The 22,712-nt window shown below is 46.2% G+C and overlaps 1 protein-coding gene and 1 non-coding gene across 14 annotated transcripts in view; one reads left to right on the forward strand and one right to left on the reverse strand.

The window, feature by feature from the left end:
• Nucleotides 1-22,712, forward strand: part of PTPRT (protein tyrosine phosphatase receptor type T) — a 1,056,329-nt gene that overhangs the window by 957,051 nt on the left and 76,566 nt on the right. For 9 of the 13 annotated variants that reach the window (XM_027070121.2, XM_027070126.2, XM_027070123.2 and 6 more), the window contains 2 exons: nucleotides 1,927-2,117; nucleotides 20,561-20,648. In XM_027070121.2, the coding sequence (XP_026925922.1) occupies nucleotides 1,927-2,117; nucleotides 20,561-20,648 (279 nt within the window). The remainder of the gene's footprint in view (nucleotides 1-1,926; nucleotides 2,118-20,560; nucleotides 20,649-22,712) is intronic. The other 4 variants (XM_053199941.1, XM_053199945.1, XM_053199943.1 and 1 more) reach the window with 1 other exon arrangement.
• LOC113602638 (small nucleolar RNA SNORA43) lies at nucleotides 12,136-12,266 on the reverse strand. The gene has a single exon (XR_003424118.1). It is a non-coding gene; the product is annotated as a small nucleolar RNA SNORA43 (small nucleolar RNA).

The following is a 22,712-nucleotide window of genomic DNA, read 5'->3' on the forward strand; positions in this document are numbered from 1 at the left end:
AGAAGTAAACAGAAATGCCCGTTCTCCATTCCCAACCCCACCATAGGGTCACAGGAGTGATACTCGCCGGAAGGGTGCCCCCTATCTGTGACAGCTGGGGCACCTGCAAGAACTAGTGTGTCCTTAAAGAAAGGAATTCTTCTGAAAACCTTCAACAGCTTCCCTCTGGCTGGGAGATTCTCACATGTTCACAGCCTTCTTGACCTGCCTCACACCATCTCTGAGAGCTTTGCCCCCATCATGTACCCACCCATCTCCTCCGCTCCTTCTTGGCCTTCTTCTCTTCCCTCAATGTGGTTCCCTTCCCCGGCTTCTGTTCTTGTGCTTCAGGTGGTTCTTCTTGTCTGTCTGCCATACTGGACTGTCAAGTCTGGAGGGTGCGGTCTGTGTTGTGTGCATTGCCAGTGCCTACCACAGTCCCTGGCACATTGACAGTGAATTCTCAGTAAATCGGCCTCCTGATCACAAGGGTGTGCTGGAGAGTGAAAGCAGCCCCCACATTTGCAAAGCTCTCCATTTAATCAATGCCGTTGAAGATGTACTACATGTTACCTACAGTCCCAGGAGGGAAAGGAAGCAGGATTTTTCTTCTGTGCAGTCCAGAAAGCTGTGCTAACATCTCACGTAGGCCCTTCTTCCTTGTACATAAGCCTGTACACTCTAGGTCTTTTTGTTGGCAATCCTTCCTTACTAGGAACAGTTTAGCTCTTGCTGTCACATAGGAGATTCCACTTCCACATACAGAAGCAATGTCTGAGGGATTATTATGACATGAGCGACAAACAGGGAACACGGATTTTGAAAAGACAAGTTGCAGAAAGTCAGGAATATACACTGAAGCCTCCCTGGGAGTGACTGTGGCATAGGCTTAATGGGGTCTGTGTGGGTACCTTAATGTGCCTGAAAACACCAGGATCATCATCTATGGCAGTTCTGATCTCATACATGCCACAACTGGAGGCTCTGGGGCATAGACAGTCCATGACTTTGGGAGGAGGTTGAGGAAACCAAGCCTAGATGGTTGTGAACTGGCCCTGAAAGATCAACAATGTATGCTTGGCAGGGAGTCCGTAGGGCAAGCATGTGGCTGTCCTGGCCCGAGGGGAACAGAGGAATTCAAATCTCCCCCCGGCATGCATCAGTTTCCAGTGGGGGGGGGGGGGTGCGGTGAGCCAGCAGAGGGCAGTTAGCGTGACTCAGTGGGTATAGAGATTATTATCAAGGAGAGTACAGATCTTATATCAAGGAGAGATTCGATAAAGGAGATGGGGCATAGGACCCAGGCCTGGGAGGAGTAGCTGGCAGGACTGAAGGAAGAGGTTCGGCGACACTCCTGGATCAAGAGTGTGAACTGGTGGGGAAACTAGATAGTAGACAGAAGCCAAGCACATTGCAGAGCCCAGAGCTGGAGAGAGCAGCTGAGGGGGTCAGGGTTCAAGACTGGCTTCAGTTCCTCCCAAGGATGTAGGAGATGGAGCAGGAGCAGACACATGGCTCTGGTCTCCAGAGACGTGGGCTCTCCTCACTTGCAAGCAGGCACCAGAGATGATTTCCAGGCATCCTATTTCCTAAACTGCTGTCTGGCTTCTCACTGGCTCTGAGATCGGCCCTAATTGGCCAAGACCACCCTCTCAAGCCTGGAGGAAGGACTGAGACAGGCAGAGGATGGCAGCCAACCTGGAACTTGGTCACTGCTCCATCGATAAGCACCCTTGAAATAGAAACAAACCCAGGGTTATTGTGTTCATTGGTTCGTTTGTTGTTTTAATTTTTAAATCTGCCACCACAGCCATGCGAGGGAAGCAGTGTCCTCAGCTTCCTGATCACTTGAGTCCTGAGTTAGTTCCCCTGCCCTGGGGGGTGGTGGAGAGGACAGAGGACAAAACTCTCATAGGTGATATGTGCTTTGCCCCCTTCTCTTTGAAGCAGATGGCAGCCGTGGGGAGCTGTCCCAGCCCACCCTCACGATCCAGACTCACCCCTACCGGGCCTGCGACCCTGTGGAGATGAGCTATCCCCGGGACCAGTTCCAGCCTGCCATCCGGGTGGCAGACCTGCTGCAGCACATCACCCAGATGAAGAGAGGCCAGGGCTATGGGTTCAAGGAGGAATATGAGGTAAGAGACCACCCTGTGGAGAAACTTCCTGATGGGCACAAAGGCTTCATGGGTGCTGAATCCTTGCGACTCAAAGGATGGTTCCCAGGCCAGCAACAGCAGCATCGCTTGGGAGTGTGTTGGAAAGGCACCATCCCAGTCCCCACTCAGACCTACTGAATCAGTTTGGATTCCTGCCTTCCTTCAATAGGAAGATGGAAAGGATCAAGTCCCATATCCCACCTGTTGTAAAAAAAAAAAAAAAAAAAAAAAAAAAAACAAAAACAAAAAAGCCAGCCAGTCTCTCCTGCCAGTGATTTCCGGGAGACGTGCTTGCTCGTAGTCCCCTCTGGGCCCATTACCTTGCTTCTGCTGTGTTCTCAACACCGACCGCCTGAGTCACTTTCACCTCTGGTATCTGCTTCTCTCTCTTTGTACCTTCTCCTCACCCTGGCTTTGGACACCCCTTCTCTCCCTCCCCAAGGCAACTCTAGTGCAGAGGACTTGCGAATAGGGGCTGTTACTGAGGTTTGGGGAATAACAGAAGGATTGCAGCAAAGTACAGGAAGTGCCTGAATAAAAGTCCTTCTGAGGTTCCGGCCTCCTGACAGGTCTCTGTCCACTCTGTCCCCAAAGTTCTTTGTAGTATCCTCAAATTTTTCCTTTTTTTTTTTTTTCAATTTTTCCCAGCATCCAGGAAAAGAATTCCCACGCTCCCCCCACACTCATTTGTTTATGCAAAACAGTTTAGCTTTCTCCGTCTCCCTCCTTTTGCTTCAGACCTTGCCCCTCAGGCCTCACCTTTTACAAAGAAGAAAATAAAATAGAAGGAAAAATTCATTAAGATGTTTTCCTGAACTAAAGAGCACCACCTCACTCCCCAGGAAGAATTTTGCAAGCCTCCTTGTGCAGCCAGCTTTGAAAACAACATTTCTTTCTTTACTTTTCCTTTCCTCTCTCTCTCTCTCTCCCTCTCCTCCTTCCTTCCCAAAATATCTTTCGAGCGTCTACTGTGTGCCAGGCTCTGAGTTATGTGTACTAGTTTTTGTAGGTTTTTTTTTCACATGCACCATGTTCCCCAAATATGCTAGGGTCGGTAACACTGTATGCAGTGCAAATGCATTGACTAAGACTCTACATATTTGGAATTCTTGATAGTGCAGACTAAGTTTATCTCTCAGACTATATTCTGAGAAAGAGCTTACAAAGCAGTATTTCAGAAGCTATGTGAGCTCATGAAATTGTGCTAAACTTGGGGGGAGGGGCAGGCTGCTGAGTCCAGACAGCCAGATTCCAGTACAATAAACTGTGTGATATTAACATATCATTTTGCTACCTGAGTTTTAAATTCTTTATTAGTTGAATGGAGAGTTTGGATAAGGTGATGTCTAAGGACCTCTCTGGTCCTAAAATTTTACGAGAGTATAAAACACGGTGGCAAGGGGCATGTTTGACACATTTATGAGAACAAAAACGTTTATGTCCATGGATGTGAGTAATTACCAGCTCAGGAGAACTTGCGCTTAATTTCAAATATGATCCCAGTGAAATAGCATTTTTTCATATCCTCAATCCACAAATTTGGGGAGGAAATCGGGGTGATATTTGGAGGAAATGGTCTCATCACTGCTCATCCCTGGGCCTTACTTCCTAGGGGGTTTGTTGAATGGTCCCAGTCCCTGAAAGTGTGGAGGCGTACATGGGTATGTGCTTATACACACCTGTGTACATATCTTTGGTGAGTGAATGACAGGAGACAGTGTGCTGTTGATAAAGGCATATTCAATGTCATGATGGTTTATAAGTCATTAGTCATACTATTTCATTTAAGGTTCCAATAGCATGAAGGGAGACTGGGGATTTATCAGAAAGGGGAAGAAATAGTCAAAGACTGAGAAACACTGTTCTAAGAAACTGAGGTCTAAAATTTGAAAACAAAAAACCAAATACATTTGACTACTTTAGTGCGTTTCCTTCCAGGGTAATATCTTTTTGGAAAGTACATCCCTGTGTGGTATGATTTGGATTGATTTTTTTTTATTTATTTTTCTGCCTTTTTACATTTCCCAAACTTTCTGGAGTGGAAATGATGTGTTTTTATAATATAACAATACATTTTGCTCCATCATTTAGACCCCAAACGGAAATATCACTTAGTGGAATAGTCCTGCCTTCACTTCGTTCAAATTATATTAACCAGTTAACTTGAATGTTTAGCTTCCAGTTAACACATTTTCTGATTAGCAGGAGGTTAAGTGGGAAGCAGCCTTATTTAATGGGAATCTTCCCACAATCTGCCAGTCCCCTTTCCTAGACATTAGGTGGATATGGCTTTGATCATCAAAGCACCCATGATGTCTGGAATCTACATAGTGGGCCTACGAGCCACAGGTTTGCTTGAAGACCATGCCCTGTTGTAATCACAAGGATCCTGAGCCTCCACTCCTACTCTTAAACCAACATGTTTTGTGCTCTTTCTTGCCTATGACTCCTGCTCAGCTTTTTTCATACAAATGGGTGGCTTTGACAAGTTGACATATAAGGGACCTCTCAGCTATATAGCAAACTGTGTCTTCTAAAATTCAGTTCAGCTATACAGTCACATAAATTTGTTCAATAAATATTCACTGAGTATTTACCATTCCCAAGGAGCGTTCTACATATTTGGATACAGAATTGAACAAATTGGACAAAGATTCATTCCCTCATGAAACTTGTGTTCTAGCAAGAGAAACAAGAAATCAATTACAGACTTAAAAACAAGTTATTTTATTAAAAGCCTTGGAGAAGACATTTACTGCTCTTCAATCTAGACCTGAGCTAATGTTGGAACAGATGAAGTGTGTGTACCTTTGACACTTCAGTAATATTCTCTAGTTTTTCAACAAGAGGACAGAGAAATGTCTTACAAATGCATATTGATGTGAAAGGCTAGTTTCACCTTTCTTGATGCCTCACAAATAAGGGGAAATGGCTTGTGAATAGTGTAACTATAAAACAAAAATAATTAGAATTGAGAATTCAGACAAAAAAGACAAGTCATTTCACAACAATTCACTTAATGTTAGTAAATAATATGTTCAACAGTGAAACATACTATTTGCTGTGCTACACACTATCCCAAATCTTAATGACGTGAAACAACCAATTTACTGTGCTCACTGACTCTGTGGGTCAGAAATTTGGACGTAGCACAACAGAGTCTGCCTCTGCTCCTTGATGTGTGGAAACGTTGACGTGGAAGCCTCTAAGGCTGGGGCTGTAATCATCAGAAAGTGTCTTCGCTTTCATATCTAGTGATTGCTGCAGGCTGTCCCCTGGGGTCTCAGCTAGGATTGTCATCTGGAACACCTACACACGGCCTCTTCAGGTGGCCTGGACTTCCTCACAGCACGGGATCCTGACGATGCTGGACTTCATACATAGTAGCTCATAGGTCCAAAGGTGAGCCTCTTAGCTAACAGTAGAAAGTACATCATCCTTTGTGACCTAGACTCGGGCATCACACAGCATCGCTACTACCTCACTGTATTGGTTATAAGCAAGTAATAACTGCCTGTATTCTAGGGAAGGGGAATTAAACTCCCTCTCTTGATAGATGGAGGGGCAATTGCAAGATTCTACAAGAGAATGCAGAACAGGAAATACTGGACAATACAATCTTTGGATGATACACACTGCCACAAGTACCATGGAAAAAGAAAGGATAGAGCAAGGAAGGGAGATAGTGTATTCCAGGGACGTAGAGTAAACAGGGTTCCAGTATTAAATAGGGTAGAAAGGTAGTCTTTAATTAAAAGAAAAGTTTTGAGCAGATACATGGTGGAAGAAATCTAGAGGCAGAAAGGTCCAGATCAAGGGAGTACGAGGAGGTCAAAGGTGGTATGAGTAGAGTGAACAAGGAGTAAAAGTAATAAAAGATGACATTGGAGAAATAAAGGGGGAATCTGACCATGTAGTGCCTCCTAAGCCATTTTAAGGACTTTGACTTTTACTCTGAATGAAATGGAAAGCCACTGCAGAGGTTTGAGAAAACAAATAACTATTTCACATTACTTTGAAATGTTCATTCCAGCTACTGTGTTGAGAAGAGACATAAGTAGGCAAGAGTCAAAGCAGGGAGACCAGTTAAGAAGCCATGGCAGTAACCCAGGCAAGAGGCAATGGTGACACCACCAAGGTGTGGCAGTGGAGGTGGTGAGAAATGGTTGGATTCTGAACATAGCTTCCAGACAGAACCAACAGGGTTTCCTAATGCATTAGCATGGTGTGTGAAAGAGAGAGAGAGAATTCAAGGGTGACTCCGGGGCTATTACTTGAACCACTGGGAAGATGGAGTTGCCACTACCAGATATAGGGAAGCTGCAGGGAGAACAGACTCAGGGCCAATGGAACAATCAGGAGTTCAATTTTGAACTGAGTTTGAGATGTCCATTAGACATGTTAGTGAAGATGGAAAGTAGGTAATTGGACATATGAGTCTGGAATTTGGGAAAGAAGCCTGAGCTAAGGAGAAAACTTTGGGAGTTACTGTCATATAGATGATATTAAAGCCACAAGCCCTTGCTTTGAGGTCACGAAGCAAGTGAGCATTGATTGACAGAGATGATAACCAAGGATGAGCTTTGCGGAATGTCAATTCAAAGATGTTTGAGGACTCTCCATAGGCCCGATGTTGTACTAGGCTCTAGGAACTGAGAGGAGACAGAGCCCTTGCCTTCTGGGAGAACTTAGAGCCTATTCTTAGACACATACATATGAACTGATCACTCAGTATCTTGAGAAAAAGTCACAATAGAGTACTGTGGGAACCCTTGTGGGTGGTGTGCATGAAACCTAGCCTGGGGATGGACGGCTGTTGGCTTTCTGGAACACATAAAGCCTAAACCAAAGCTTGAGAAATACGAATCACCAAATTCGAAAGCAGGGAAGGCTGTTCTGGGCAGAGGGACTAGAAGAGTCTGTGGCATGGAGGTATGCATAGCAGGTTGAATTATGAGAACCAGAAGCAGTTTGGTACAAAAACTATGTTTGGCATACAAAGCATGGAGGGAGATAGGGCTGGAACTATCAGTAGGAGTGGGCTGGGGTGGTGAAGCAAGGGGATATTTTTCAGGCTAAGTAAGGAGTTTGGATTCTATTCTAGAGGTCATGCAGAGCCATGGAACGGAGCAGCTTTTTTTAAAGTTGAATTCACATTCTAGATGTAACTGTCTGGCATTGATCAGAGCAGGGAGACCAGAGGCAGGTAGGCAGCTGGGACAGTAATTGAAGGAAAAGATGGAATTGCTCAAACCAGGAGACTGGGCCTAGAGCCCAGAGAAGCCCACACACGTTCTCTCCTGTAGAGACACAGAATCGGTTCGTGCTCTTTGGCCTGTAAACGTGAGTCTCTCAATATGTATTTTAAGTTCAATGACTTGAAGTCATATATGAGTTGTTCTGAGTTAATAGTCAAAATGCCTGGATTCAAGTCCTATCTCTTTAATTAAGTATCTGGGTGACCTTGGGCAGGTCATTCTCCTGCTCTGGGCCTCCATTTCCATATTTATGCAATAAAGGAAAAAAGGGGTTGGTCAGAGTGATCCAAACAATGCTTATGTCCTGCATATTTTGTGAGCCTAAGGAGGAACTGATTGTCCTGGACTGATAGTCCAGCTAGACCCCTTTCTGGGGCTGCCACCCCCATAGTTACATGTCAAGTCCCAGCAACCGTGGTTGACCAGGGGCCTTGGGTTCCTAGGAACTCAAGGAGACCCAAGGCTAATTAACCTCACCTGTCATACAAATAGGAAGTTTGGAGGTTTTCAGTCTTGGCCACACATTAGAATTACCTAAGGAAGTTTTAAAAATGCCAATGCCTAGGCTGTCCTTCAGATTAATTAGAATTCCTAGAGATGGGATCCAGAGATCTATATTTTCTAAGCTCTCCGGATAACTATAATTACTTTCAAGGTTGAGGGATGCTGGCCTAAGGAGACTCCTTGGAGTCCCAAGAGCATGCCCTGCCTGTGCCCCCAGACCTATCACCTCACTACTCTCCTTGCTGCTGGTCACATCTGATGCCATGGGGCATGTGATAGCCACTCACAGAGGTGATAGCGCACAGCCATGTTGAAACTAAGGGGCTTCTGCTTCTTGGACTGCAGAGTCTTCTTCCCTCTTTCCTGTCCTGTTTTCCCAGCCCAGTTTCTCCTACCCTCCCCAGCTACAAAACAAAAGTCTTAGCACACTAACAAATGCTAAGAGATGTTGGCTGGAGAGAAGAGTTGCCTAAAGCCCAGACATCATCGTGGTCAGAAGAGCAGCAGGCTCAAGGAAGATGAGGAACAACAGGAAGGGGTGACTTTGTCATGGGGAGAAGGGAAGCCTATTAATCCCAGTTCAATCCAGCCAGTCTGTCATCGTAATGAATGATGAGCCCAGTAGGGTGACCAGAAGGTATCTGGTTATTATAGCGCCATGAAGACTATTTAAGGCAACAAGGAACAGCTGTGAGGAATAGGATACAGCCTAATGAAGAGCAAACATTTGTTCATTCTCCAGCTCTGGACAGACACACTGCGTGCATGGGGTCTGTTGGGTGAAGCCAGTGTTGTCATGTGTCTGCTAGTCGTCTGTGGGTGACACTGGCAGGCAGCCTTCGGATGGGGCATAACCATAAAGATGGATGCTTCAGGATGCCCCAGTGCCCTCTTGTCTGCTCGGAGCCACCTGAACAGAGGCAGAATAGCCTTCACAACTTTTCTCTCCTCGGTTGATGAGGTTAGTCACAGAGCATCCCACTGCAGGTGATTCCTGAGAGATCTGGTCTACCTCCTCAATAGTTTACGAGTGAGAAGAGAGATTCTGAGGAGGGGTCTGGGGAGTTAGCAGATGCCCCAGGGCATGAAAGGGAAAACCATGGCTGTTCTCCAACTGTGGGAACTCATAATGACCAAAATAGGAAGACTTGGATTCCACCTGCTCATATCACTCCACTCCTCATGGGTTAAATCGAGGAGAAAACGGGCCATTTCCGGAGGGTGGCCCAAAGATATCAGTAACCCACGTGGGTTCAGACTTGAAAGATTTTCTAGCAGGAATAAAACTCATGTAGGAGAGACTATTAATGCAGTGTTTTCCTTTGAGCTTATTTTTATTTTTCTACTTAGAATTCTGTTTGGAACCCAAAAAACAGTATTTTCTGTGTTTGGTATGAGAGCCCTCCCCAACCAAGCAAGCAATTTTCAGATGGTACCAGAGAAAAATTCCCTTGACTAAGAGTCAAGACTTGGTTTTCAGTCTGTTTCTGACATGCTGGGTGGTCTTGGACAAGATTGCTCCCTCCCTGGGTCCCCACTTATCTCCTGTGAGATATTTGGCTGTGTGGAGTGGACTCCTGAAGCTTCCACTTCATTTGGCCAGAAACACTTACTGAGTACCTACTGTGTACCTTACCTTACACTGTTTGGAGACCTAGAGATCATTAGAAAGCTCAGCAAAGGAAATAAGAAACCCTACGTTAAAGGAAGATCGTGGTCTTAGTACACCATGTACTTCTATAACAAACTCTAGTTAAAATGCTTTGTATCATGTGGGGAAGGGCAGTCCAGGATGAGTGTGTGGGAGGGTGGTAGTATTGTTTATTTTTGCTTTTTGTCAGTTATTACTGTCAAGATCAATCAGAATCTTGACAGAAAATGAGACACTGCATTGAAGAAGAGTAGAAGAAGGCTGGGTAGAGGAAAAGGAGGGGTGGCAGAGGGAATCTTGTGCTCAGGGTCTTGGAAAAAAATCATTGACATGTTTCAAACCACTTCTTAGAAGGGAAACATAGTTGTTTGCCCATGAAAAAAGAGAAATAAAAATGAAGCCAGGTAGGGAATTCACACCCTTTGCCTAGTTTTCCTGGACAGAATTAACAAGGCAGTAGTTTAACAGCCCTCCCTCAACTCTGGCTGACTCTGTTTCAGGGAGAGCTGTTGGCCCAGAGACAGCCACGCAGAAGCTCGTGCATGAAGACAGAGACAGTATGTGGAGGGGTCCAACAGTCTGTAGCCTAGAATGGGATGCAGGAATCCCCCAGATCATGGTCTCAGAGCTGGGAGGAAAAGAGAGACCCTAGTGTGAGCTTCTTTGTTAGACTATCGGCCTCATGAAGGCATGGACCGGGTCTTACTCATCTCTCTTCTCTGAAGCATCTGCAAAATAGTATATAAATACTAACTATTAACTTAATGGAATTACAGAGTGCTGGCAGAAATCTTTGTAATTAAGAATAGTTCCATCCGGGGCAGGGGGCAGGGGGTGGGAAGCAGTATTGCTTAAAGAAAGATACCAACGTAGAAAGACTCGCACATCTCTCGCTGTCTCTATAGGTACACTGAGTATCTGCCTTAAAATCTAAGTTGACTCTTCCCCAGGAACGTGTTGTTTCTGTTTACCTTACTGCCGAAGGCAGTGGCTCTCAAACTGTGATGGGTGTCAGAATCACCTGGAGAGTTAGTAAAGAACATTAGGACACAATGATAGGACATAGGTCCCATCATTGACACGGGACAGGACCCAGCCCTCTGCATTTAACCAAATTCTGTAAGGAGATTTGAATCACTACCAGTTTGAGAAACACTGCCCTAAAATTTGTTTTTAAAAGAGACCTTGTAGCTTTTCAGGGGACTTTTTAAATGGTGCTTTGTGACTCTGCACACAGACACACGTGTACTCAGCTATTCCACCTTGATCAAAGCTCCTGTCACAGACAAATACCCCATCTTGCTGCCATCTGATTTTCTACTCAGCTTCCCCAGCAGAACTCATAAATTACCGTCTATTTAGTGACATGGTCGCAATAATATTTGCTCTCCTGATGCCACTCTGAGTAGATATCATCAGTCATCCTCTCCTGCCTTCTCTATCCACATTTATAATCCCTAAGGCATGTGGTTTTCAGCCCAGAAAGAAGCATTCATTGCGAGCTTAGCCTCTGCCAGGGCCACCACTAATTCATGCAGCTCCTTAGAGTGAAATAGCGAAAGGTTCACCTGTCTCAAGATGCCTGTTCATAATACATCCAGAAATTTACATGCCTACCAGATGTATCATGCTTCCTTAGATGTGATGCTCTTGCTTTGTGCACAACCAGTACAGCCATCCACGGCGGCCCTTGCCATCTACCAGCTAACCGTGGACTTCAGTAAGTGTGGGTGTTTACCGAACTCATGGACCTCAGTTGAGATGAGACCTTGGGCTTCCTGAACAGCTCATACAACTCTTTCTCACTTCCTGAATACTCACTCTTACCTGTTTCTAGGGTGAACGATTTGTCCTGGTTTGTCCAGGATGGTCCAAGGTGTTTTTTAATTTTTTTAAGTTTATTTATTTATTTTGAGAGAGAAAGAGAGAGAACACAAATGGGGTAGAGAGAGAGGGAGAGAAAATCCCAAGCAGGCTCCACACTGACAGCCCAGAGCCCAACATGGAGCTCGAACTCACAAACCATGAGATCACGACCTCAGCCGAGATCAAGAATCAGATGCTTAACCGAATGAGCCACCCAGGTGCCCAGGATGGTCCCAGTTTTAAAACAAAAGTCATACATCTTGGGGAGTCCTGTGGTCCAAGGCAAACCAGGATGGATGTTGTAAGGAGCCCCCATGTTTGGTCTTGTGACAGTAAACTGGATGTTTCCGATCAAAGGGAGGCAGGGAGTAAATTCCAGAAGTCAGCCACAGGCACTCAAGAGCACATTCTTGGGCAAGACTGGGATGGAAGAGTCTCCCACACCTACTGTGTGCCAGGCATGGTGTTAGGAGCCCACCAGCTATTTTGGGTAGTTTCTAATCATCAGAGAACTCCATGGGGTGTATTTGTTTTTCATTTTTCTAATTTGCATGCTATAAAATCCATTTTGTGGGGAAGGAGGGAGGTGTACCGCTCTATGAATTTTAACAAATGCACAGAGTCATGTAAACAACAGGATATATGAGAGTTCCATGGTCAAAAAAAATAGTCAAACCTTTCCCCCACCCTAACCTGAAGGGTGTTTTTTTTTTTTCCGGCTTGCTGGGCTACAAATCATTCTTAGTGGTCACTGTTCTGAGCGCTGAGCATAGAAATAGCCACTTTCTCTTTGCCCCAGTGTCACAGGTGCAGCAAAGCAGAGCAGCTGTTCTCACCCACTGAGCCACCCAGCCTGGAGGCCTGGCTCAGAAACATGGCAGAGCTGTGAAGGGTGTACTATTGACTCAACTTTTAGAAAGTTTATTGAGACTGGAAGTGATGGAATATTCATTCTAGTGTGTCTGCCTTTTGCAAAGCCCTGCCTTTCCCCTGACTCATATGCACAGTGGGTGGGCAAGAGGTATTCTTGACAAGATAAATGAATGAAAGACCCAGGTAAAATGGTGCATTCTTGGTAAAGACTCTCTGGAGTCTTCCCTCCACTGAGAGAATGCCATGGTGGGCAGGGATGCAGGGAAGTCCTGGCCAGCTGGACTGCTTAGGCAGGAAGGAGGCCCTCGGCTGTGCCCCAAGGCATCAGCCAGGAACTGCCTGGTCAGCATTCTCTGGGCCTGGTTTTGCTGTACCCCAGGGCATATCATATCCAATTATCTCCAGGAATACAGTCAAGCTAAAGGGAGGAAGAGGGGAATCATAAGTGACAGAATCTGCTGAGGATAGTGAGTGAACAGGTAAATGAAATGGACCAGGACACTCTCAGCCTTGAATTGGAGGTGAGTTGCTCTTGGAAGCTCTGTGTTTTGACGTCTCACTATTTGGGCATAACTCAAAGGAGCGTAGGTACAACGAAGAGTGTCCAAAGAAGGATAGCAAGCTCCAGAAAGGACCCTCATATCTCAGGAGGGCCAAACCAATAGGTAGAAGGAACCAGCCAGGCATCAGGGGGCAATTCTTAGAGCAGGGACCAGAAGTAGTAAGTGGGGAAATAGGTAGGTTGAACAAGCCTATGAACTGATTCAGCACAGCAGAGCCCATGACCCCTACTGTGGTCTCGATAGGTACAATGAGTGTCTGGCTTAACTGAGTTCCATGGCTGGGAGCGAGGACAGATGGGTGGGCAGGTGGGTTGCAGCCACAGGGAGAGTTAGTCTGGAGTAGGCACCAGAAAATAATTTTATCCCAAAGTCTGTGAAGCCCGTGAACAACGATGAAGGGAGGGTTTGAGACACAAGAGCTCTTACCGCTTATCATGCTGCTGGTACTGGCTCAGCCTCCTCACCTTAAAAAATGTTCAAAGCATTTTCATCGACCTAGAAGAAAACATATTCTTGGTGTTGGTCCACTGACTGCCATTCTGAGCTATACCCTCCCCATCCACATTTTGCATCACTCGCTTGCTCTCATCCTCCAGGCCCCGGAGAATGCCCCTTCAAGTTCTAGAACACACCAAGCTCATTCCATCTCAAGACCTCTGCACTTGCTCTTCCCTCAGCCCTGGAACATTCTTCCCCCAGCTCTTGCCATGGCTGGCTGCTGCTCATCATTTAGTTTTCAACCCAAAGGTGTCCATAAGAGACAAGTAGGAATACACCTGGAGTTGAACAAGCCGGGTTTAAAACCTGCAGGACATCTCAGGAAGAGGATGTGAGAAAGGCCTCCCAGGCTATGGGCTATGTCAGGTGATTTGGGGCTTTGTTCTGGATTGGATGTTGTTAGGAAGTGGTAAGATTGGGTACCTTGATAGATCTTAACTCTAAGAAAGGGACGCCAGACAGAAGCCAAAGATATAAGTGGCAGAGAAGCAGCCATAACTTATATTAGCCAGGATAGGGGGATGTTATTTATTTATTTATTTATTTATTTATTTATTTATTTATTTATTTATGGTTTGGACAATGTTCATATGTTTCTGTGTTTAGATATGACTACACAGTGGTCATGTTTTTGCCTTGCCCCGACCTGGTCTCAGAGAAGCCTTGTCTGGTGTTGCAATTTTGCAAAATTGTTTATGTACAACAGTAACACAGCAAGGTCCAGCTTTGAGTGCCAGGCCAGCTGCTGGAAGTCATGGGCTATTTCTTTCCTTCTCAAATGTCTCCGTTTTGAAAGGTCCTGCACAATCCACTCAATCTGAATGGTCCCTTCTTCCTAGTTGTCTCTCCCGGCCCCTTATTTATCGCCTTTACAGCACTGGTTCTAAGCAGTTATTATCTTGTCTGTTTATTGTCCACACCTTCCCACAACTAGAGCAGAGTTCATGAGATCTTGTGTGCCGTGACCATTGCCGTTATTTCTGGGACCTAACATCCAGATGGTCACCGCGGAAAGGAGGAAGAGAGGGAGGGTGGGAAGGAGGCAGCAGGGGCAGATTCACTCAGCTTGCATTCCTAGTCAAGTCATTTCCTGTTTCTGGACCTTACTTGACTGATCTCTAAAGTGAGGCAATAGTTTTCTCAAAAGAACCTTCCAGGTGTGACTTTTGAGGATTCTATGAATACCACAGCTCAGACCTCCAGGGATGAGGACATCCCCAAATGCATCCTTCGGGACCGAAAAAAAAAAAGAAAAAGGAAGGGAGGGAGGGAGGGAGGGAGGAAGGAAGGAGAAAAGAAAAGAAAAGAAAAGAAAAGAAAAGAAAAGAAAAGAAAAGAAAGAAAGAAAAGAAAGAAAGAAAGAAAGAAAGAAAGAAAGAAAGAAAGAAAGAAAAAGAAAATGAAAATGATTGCCTTAGAACAGCAACACTGTTGAAGTGTAGGAAACATATCCACACACAGAGAAGAGTGTGAAATAGAGCCCACACCCTCAGGAGAAGAGGAGAAGAGGGAAGCCGAGAGTGATAATGGATGAATATAATGAGATGGCAATTTTGGTCTGAAAAGAATGTGATTAGCTCCTAATGACTGCCACCATTCCCCGGTCAATCTACTGTAACTAGCTGCTAATGTAAAAATAATGCCCCTTGGCTGGCTCCCTTTGAAGATGGAGAGAAGTCTCCCTCATACTTTTACCCCCTCTTATTTTTTTTCCTTCAGGAGATTATCCCCTATTACACTGCAGCTCCCTAAAAAGGGAAATTGATGTGTGATCAAAGTCAGCCAATAAGGGGGTCATTACAGCTCACTCCTGGGAGGCTCTGTTAGACCTTGCCTCCTCTGCCTAGGTCAACAGCATCACAGCCCCTGGGCTCACACCTTCCCCCAGCCCAGCCCCACCAAGGGACATAGGCTCCCAGAGCTGTGGCAGAGGCCCATGTGGTTTCCCACAGAGTAGGGCCACTCATCACAACTGCTTTTGTTTAGCTTAAGGTTTTCCAGATGGTATCTGAATGCTGGGTGCATCCTGAGGGCCATGGCAGATTTGACAGGACTCCCAAATTGCCATTTAAGGACGTTGCGGGTGGACAGGGACCTTCATCAGATCTCTGCAGTGTCACAGCACAGAAGGTACATGCTTATGCCGTGGGGCCCCCGTGGAACAGGGCAAAGTACATGGAGGCAGAGGACACAAAACACTGTCCAAGCTGTCCAAAAGTGGGACTGGAAGCATTATGGGGAAGTAAGCTCTCTGTTGCTGAGGGTATCCAAGTAGCACATGCTATGCATCAGCTTATCAGCTGCCTAGAAGGCCACTAGGGGAGGGAACACAACCAGATGATTTTCAAAGTCACTTACGCCTCTGAGATTCCAGAGAATATGCAGAAGCCATCCCACCCACTAATGTTTTCAGCCATCTGCCCAATCTATTCATTTATTCCAAAGGGGATTCAGGCACATATGAAGTACAAGGCCAGTATTCAGACATGAATAAGATGCTTTTTCTGGAATAGCCCATCAACAAGTTAAGAGACAAGATTTTCAAATTAATAGATATAAACAAGCCCATCTGATAATAGAAGTGATTTACTAGCTGGGAATGAAGCAGAGTGGTGGGAGAGTGAGCAAGGAAGGTTTCACAAAACAGATTTTTGAGTTGGGTTTTGTAGGGTATGTAGGAGTTTACCAGACAGACTCAGGTGGAAGAGAATTTTAAGCAGAGGGAACAGCATGTATAAATTCAGTCTCAGAAGTTTGAAACACCTGAAATTGTCTGTGGCATTACATTTGGTTCTTTATCTGTGGAACGTTAATATAAGGACAAGAAATGAGGCTGGAGGGGCATGTAGGGTGAAGTCATTAAGGACCCTGTATTAAAGACTTTGGAATGTATGCTGAAGATAATGGCAAGGGGAGTAACTGGGTCCTATCCGCATTTTAGAAAGATCTCTCTGATTATAGTAAAGAATGGATTGGAGGGGACAAAACCAAAGCAAGAGAAACCAGTGAGGAGACTCATGGGAAAGTGTCTCTCCAGGTAAATTTGCTATTTGCAAGAACCATGGCTGCTCATTAGAATCGCCCAGGGAGTTTAAACACTGCTGATACCTGTGTCCCATCCCTAGAGAGTCTGATTGAATTTAATAGGCTGTGGCTTTGGGAGTTTTTTTTTTTTAAAGCTTCCCCAGATGGTTCTAATGTACAGCCATAACAAAACCTTAAGCTAACTGTAACCTAAATCGTAGCACAGAGTAGGTATTCAACAGATTTTTTCCAAAAACATCATTATGAAACTATTTGGAGTGTCCTGTTCTTGGCTTCAGACCACTTTTAGGTGGATATAATTGAATGAACAATTGGCTTTTATCACAGAGGGTTTTGCATAGAAAATCCATGCCTAGGAGGCGCCAGGGTGGCTCAGCTGGTTAAGCGTCTGACTTCCGCTCAGGTCATGATCTCCAGGCTCCTGAGTTTGAGCCCCACATCGGGCTCTGTGCTGACAGCTCAGAGCCTAGAGCCTGCTTCAGATTCTCTGCCTCCCTCTCTCTCTGTCTCTCCCCCACTCACTCTGCGTCTCTCTCAAAAAAAAAAAAAAAAACACTTAAAAAATGAGAAAATCCACCCCCAGATGGGCTTCTTGGTGGCTCACTCAGTTAAGCATCTTACTCTTGGTTTCAGCTCAGGTGATGATCTCATAATTCATGGGATCAAGCCCCAAGGGGATTCTCTCCCCCTCTCTCTCTGCCCCTCCCCTGCTTGCACTTGCTCTCTCTCTCAAAATAAACATTTTTTAAAAAAAGAAAGAGGGGCGCCTGGGTGGCTCAGTCGGTGAAGCGGCCGACTTCGGCTCAGGTCAGGATCTCACAGTCCGTGAGTTCGAGCCCCGCGTCGGGCTCTGTGCTGACAGCTCAGAGCCTGGAGCCTGTTTCAGATTCTGTGTCTCCCTCTCTCTGACCCTCCCCTGTTCATGCTCTGTCTCTCTCTGACTCAAAAATAAATAAACGTTAAAGAAATTTTTTTTTTAAAGAAAGAAAGAAAATCCACCCCAGAGTATCAGCTCAAACCTTGAGAAGCCCAACATTGCCAGTGAGACAGCACAGCTCACCATTGCAGAGAGTCAAGAATGTACAGGCTTGGCAGCTTGTCTGAAACATCTGGCACTACCTGGCTGGGGGAGGAGGCCCAGGGCTGGGACCTTTGTTCCAGGAGTTAACATGCAAAAGCAAGAACCACATGAGGTCTAGAGATGTCCCGTGCTGGTGCAAGAGGGATGCGGGGTGATGGTCATTTGTAGTGAGGAGTAAGAGGAGGAGGAGAGAGGAGAAAAAGGAGAGACGGGCCCTCCATTTGTAAAATGAGCACTTTCTTACCTCCATAGTACTTTTGTCACACTCACGTTTAGGGCAGAGACTGGTACCCAGAGCCTAGAACCTGCTTAGCTTCTCCTCCAGGGTGCCTGAGGGTTTAGGCCACACAAACAACAAAATGCTGATCACTTAATGGCTGGGAAGACACTCGGGTGCCCCGGTCTGAAACCCTGGGGCGAGCTAAGTCGGAGAACACAGCTTAGCCAGGCAGCCCCCTCAAGGGCCTCCCACCCCGTCTGCATTCCACCTGGAATAGCCAGATAGCAGAATGAGCACCAGTTCTACCTACCCAGGCACCGCGTAGTTGAGGATCATGGTTATGCTTCTAGAAAAAAAAGGTCAGCAACATACAGCCACAGGCTACATCCAGTCCAACGCCCACCGTGGTAAATACAGCTTCATCAGAACAAAGCCACGCCCATGTGTTTGCATTTTGTCTGTGACTGCATTTGCTCTGCAACAGTAGAGGATGAGTGGTTACAACAGAGAACGTGGCCTGCAAAGCCCAAGCTGCCCCCTCTCTGACATTACAGAAAGTCTGCCAGCCTCTTCTCTAGAAGACCCACCCAGATTGGCTTATTAACACATGGGAGCCTGGAAGCAAGAAAGGGGGTATCGTGGATGGGCTGGGCTTTGAACAGACAGTGGTCCCGCTTGCCTATAAAACACAGCCCACTGATGGGTGGAATTTCTGACCACTCGGCTCACACACTGCTTGTCTTGGCTGAACATGGTAAGGGATGGATGAGCAAAGGCAAGGCCAGTGCAACAAGATGAGTGGACGCTCCGCTCCCCTGCACTGCAGACAGGGTGCTGTGTAGATGGAGGGCAATGCAAATCCAGCCTCAGAAGCAGTGTGGCGCCCATGAGCAGGGCATTCAGCCCACTCTACAGGGTGCAGGGTGGGAACAGAAATCAAAATGTAGCCTGGCCTTCATGCTTCTGCAGACTTCCTAAAGTGGCTCCTGCTCCCTTAAATGCCCACCTTCCTTCCCTGTATAAGTGACTGCCCCCTCCCCTGTGTCTCGGTGACACTTGGCTCATAACTCTGTTGATTGCTCCACATGGCGGTTGACTTGTCTGTCTCCTCTTGGACTGATGACTCCCATACCTTCCCTCCCCCTGTGACTGTGAACCTCTGCCTCCAGCCTCCTTCTCAGCATCTCAGCTTGGACGTCAAGTAATCAGCCTCAACATGGCTGCTGTTGCCGGAACATCTCAAGAAGCACACTGTCCTCGACAAGGGCGAGCCACTGTTCTGAGCACTTTGTGTACCCAAAACACAGCACAGAATTCCCGCCTCCCCACCTCTCTTTCTCCCCATCTGTTTCTTCTCCATCTCCACAAATGGCCTGGCCCTCCACTCAGTTCTTCAGGCCAGCAGTCTGAGAGTCAGCCTTCACACCCCCTTCCCTCATAGTCCACACCTACAGCAGATGTGTTGGTGGCCTGCCCGTGTCCCCTCTACTCTCAGTGTTCCCACTCATGCTCACTCAATGCCCGCCTTCCAGAAGCACCTGTGGCTTTTCGCCTAAGGACTTCCTTAACACAAAAGAATATGCACACCTTGCCTGCAGAGCATAGCAGAAGTGCCAAGGGATTTCCTAAGAGTTGTCCTCAACCAATGGTATATCGGAATTGATGGGTAAATACTCCAGCATGAGATGGGCCTGTGAGATCAAACCCTGGGTGGACACAGCAGTGACCTGCTCATTGAGGTACCCTGGACCAACTTCCTTCCCTTGATTGCCTCACTTCCCCCAGTCTTCCACCCATGGGCCTTAGGATTGCCTCCCAGATAAGATCTTATATTCAAATGCTTGTTTCCCAGTGTGTTTCTGAGGGAACCAAAATCTGCAATATTCAGTGGAACGTCCTGACAGTGATCACTTCTAACCACGTCCACTGCCACCATCCTGGTAAAAGGTCCAAGGTACCATCATCTCTTACCTAGACTATTGCAACAACTTCCTAACTGATCTCCCTGCTTCCTCCCCCGGCCTCCTAGAGCCTGTATCCCGTATGTGAGCCAGAGCATGCTTTGTAAAACATAAATCAGATCAGCCAACTGTACGACACATCTCTCAGTGGTCTTCCCATCTTACTTAGAGTAATACCCACCTCATTACTGGTGACCACAATGCCTTATATAACCTGAACTGTCCCAGCCTGTCCAGTTGCTTCCATCACCCCCCTCCCTGCCTCATCCTTGAATATGGTCATTTGTTACCACCTTTGCACCTGCTATTCCCTCTGCCTGGAAGACACATTCTGCTTTTGGCATGACTGGATTTTTTGCATCATTAAGAAGTTAGTTACCTGTTACCTTCTCAGAGAAGCCTTCCAAGACTGTATCATCTGAAGACATTTACATCTTCCATCACTGTCCTTTTCCCTGCTTTTTTCTTTTCTTGCCTCTTTCTGGTATCTAAAATCCCATATGTTTGCTCTCTCATTTGTGATGTCTTCCAGTTGACTGGAAGTTTGAGGGGGACTTTGTCTATTTCTCTGTATCCTGAGTACCTAGAACAGTGCCAGATGCATATTAGGGACTCAATAAATATGTCGAATGAACAAATGGGTTAATGAACAAATGACTCTCCTGCTGGGCCAGATTTGGGCCCACGACACACACAAGACATCAATGGCATTTGAGTCATGAACAAGTGATTAAGTCCATGGAGGGGCCAAGTCTGTGTTCCCTCCAGGTCACATCTGAGAACACAGAACCCTTTATACTGAGTCACCCATCCCAATGGGTCTCTTTCTCCACCTGGCTCAGCAGCACATGGATAAAGTCCTTATTTCAGGCCATTCTAACCACTCTCTCCTTCTCTTTTAGGCCTTGCCAGAGGGGCAGACAGCGTCATGGGACACAGCCAAAGAGGATGAAAACCGCAATAAGAATCGATATGGAAACATCATATCCTGTAAGTGCCCTCAGGGTTTGGGGAGCAGCCAGCTCGGGGCCCAAAGGGGCCCCAGGCTACTCTGGTCACACAGGAAGCACGGTTTGAGGCATCATGACTTCGGCCAGACCCCACTTCTAGGGCTGCAGGTATTATAAGGTGAGCACCTGCCAAGCAGGGCCCGTGTGGGCCAAAACCCTTAGTGGCACTGAGCCTGCAGGAGAGCATGTTTTGTGCAGAGGTAGGGAGGCATGCAAGGTCTTTGCCTTTTGCTCAACAATGAGCTTTAACGTTTCTATAATCACCTCTGATGCATAGTTTGATGAAGGCAGTGGTGCAGAGCAGTTAGAGCCCCCCTGGAGTCAGACTGCCTGGGCTTCTACCCCAGCTGTGGTGCCCTGAACACATTACCTCACCTCTCGAAGCTTCAGTTTCTTCACCTTTGAGATGGTAAAAATAATAAAGATAGGGTTGTTTTAAAAAGTTACATAAACCCTTTCACGGTGCCTAGCACCATTACTCTTAGCCATAGAGTTAGTTTCTCAGGGTCACTGATGAGCAGCATGGATAAGTTATTCCACCTTCTTTTAACCGGAAATCACCGAGTACCCATCTGGGGACATGGAGTAAGCCAGGTTGGTGGGGGATGGGCATGATCAGATGTCCATTTTGGAAAGATCATGAGGGTAGCTGATTGGGAGGGTGGATCTGACTGGGAGAGATTGGAGGCAGAGGGACCAGTCGAGAGGCTACTGCAGTGGTCCCAGCAAAGGATGATGAGGCCTGAACAAGAACAGTGACAGTACTTGTATGTGACTGTGCCTAATATTCAGTGCTAGAAGGTGAGGGAGGGAGATATTGTAATGGACCTTCACACCATGCACAGGTCACACACAGTATTATCCCTGCCAAATATCAGTCTGTACAGCCTTCAAAGCAACATAAATACAGAGAGGACAAAGTTACCTCATACAAAATGTTGACCACGTGGTCTGACTAGAACAAGAGTCTCTAACAGCCTTTGTCTACCATGATGTAGTCAACCTGAATCTTTTAACATCTCACCAATTGTGTGTATAGCATTTCTGGTCTCAACTCTCAGGATAACCCAGCCTAGCCAAAAAAAAAAAAAAAAGGAGGGGAAAAAAGGACCCTGAATAACAAATTATTTCTAGCATAGTTCAGTGTTTTGTTTTGTTTAACTGTCTAGACATTGCCTAAGAAAAAAACTTGGAGGAAGAAGGCATAAGATACAGGCAGCTTGCAAAGGAAGAAAGAGGCAGAAGTTTTAGCTTAGCTGTTTCCTGTGCTGATTTAGGAATGGGCTATGAATGGTAGAACTAATCAGAAAACACTTATAATTTGTCTCTTGGAAGATAGTAATGCAGGCAGGAAGATTTCTTGCAAGTGAAGTGTTGGAAAGAGATGCTCAAACAATCAGGAAATGTATTATTAAGACCTGTGATGCGTGAGCTCCCTCTGAGCCAGCCCTGTGCTGGGCCCTCAATCTCTGCTCCCAGGGTCCCGTTCCAGGCACACGTAGCTTCTCACTCTGACCATCCTCTGCTTCAACACCGTGCAAACCATGTCCTAAAATACCTGGTCCCTTGTCTGTTCCCCCTATAAGACTGTGAGTTTATGTAGGGTTCACTAAATTATAGGCTGTGAAACCTTAGGTGACCATGCCAAACCTTAGTCTTCTCTCTGTAAAATGGATACAACAATATCTTCCTCCCAAGGTGTTGTGCAGACAAGAAAAGATAAATGACTAGAACATAGTGAAGAGACAGACCCTGCCTCCCTGAGAGGCAAGAATATCCAGACTGGGCCAGGCATCCAGGCGAAAGCCTGTGGGGGCCAAGGATGAGAAGCCGAGCCAAGCTGTGTATCTTCCAGACTCCCCTCCTCATCCTCAGCACCCAGTACCTTGGCTGTGCCATTGTCTTCTCTCAACTGAACTCTGCCCAAGCCTTCTTCCTGATGATGCACATCTAATCTGACCCCCACTTTCCACCTATCTGGTATCTGACAGAAGCCAGCAGGACCTCCTCAAAATGTGAATTGGATCCTGTCATTTTCCTACTG

Source organism: Acinonyx jubatus, chromosome A3 (assembly GCF_027475565.1).
Source record: "Acinonyx jubatus isolate Ajub_Pintada_27869175 chromosome A3, VMU_Ajub_asm_v1.0, whole genome shotgun sequence".
Classification (NCBI taxonomy): domain Eukaryota; kingdom Metazoa; phylum Chordata; class Mammalia; order Carnivora; family Felidae; genus Acinonyx; species Acinonyx jubatus.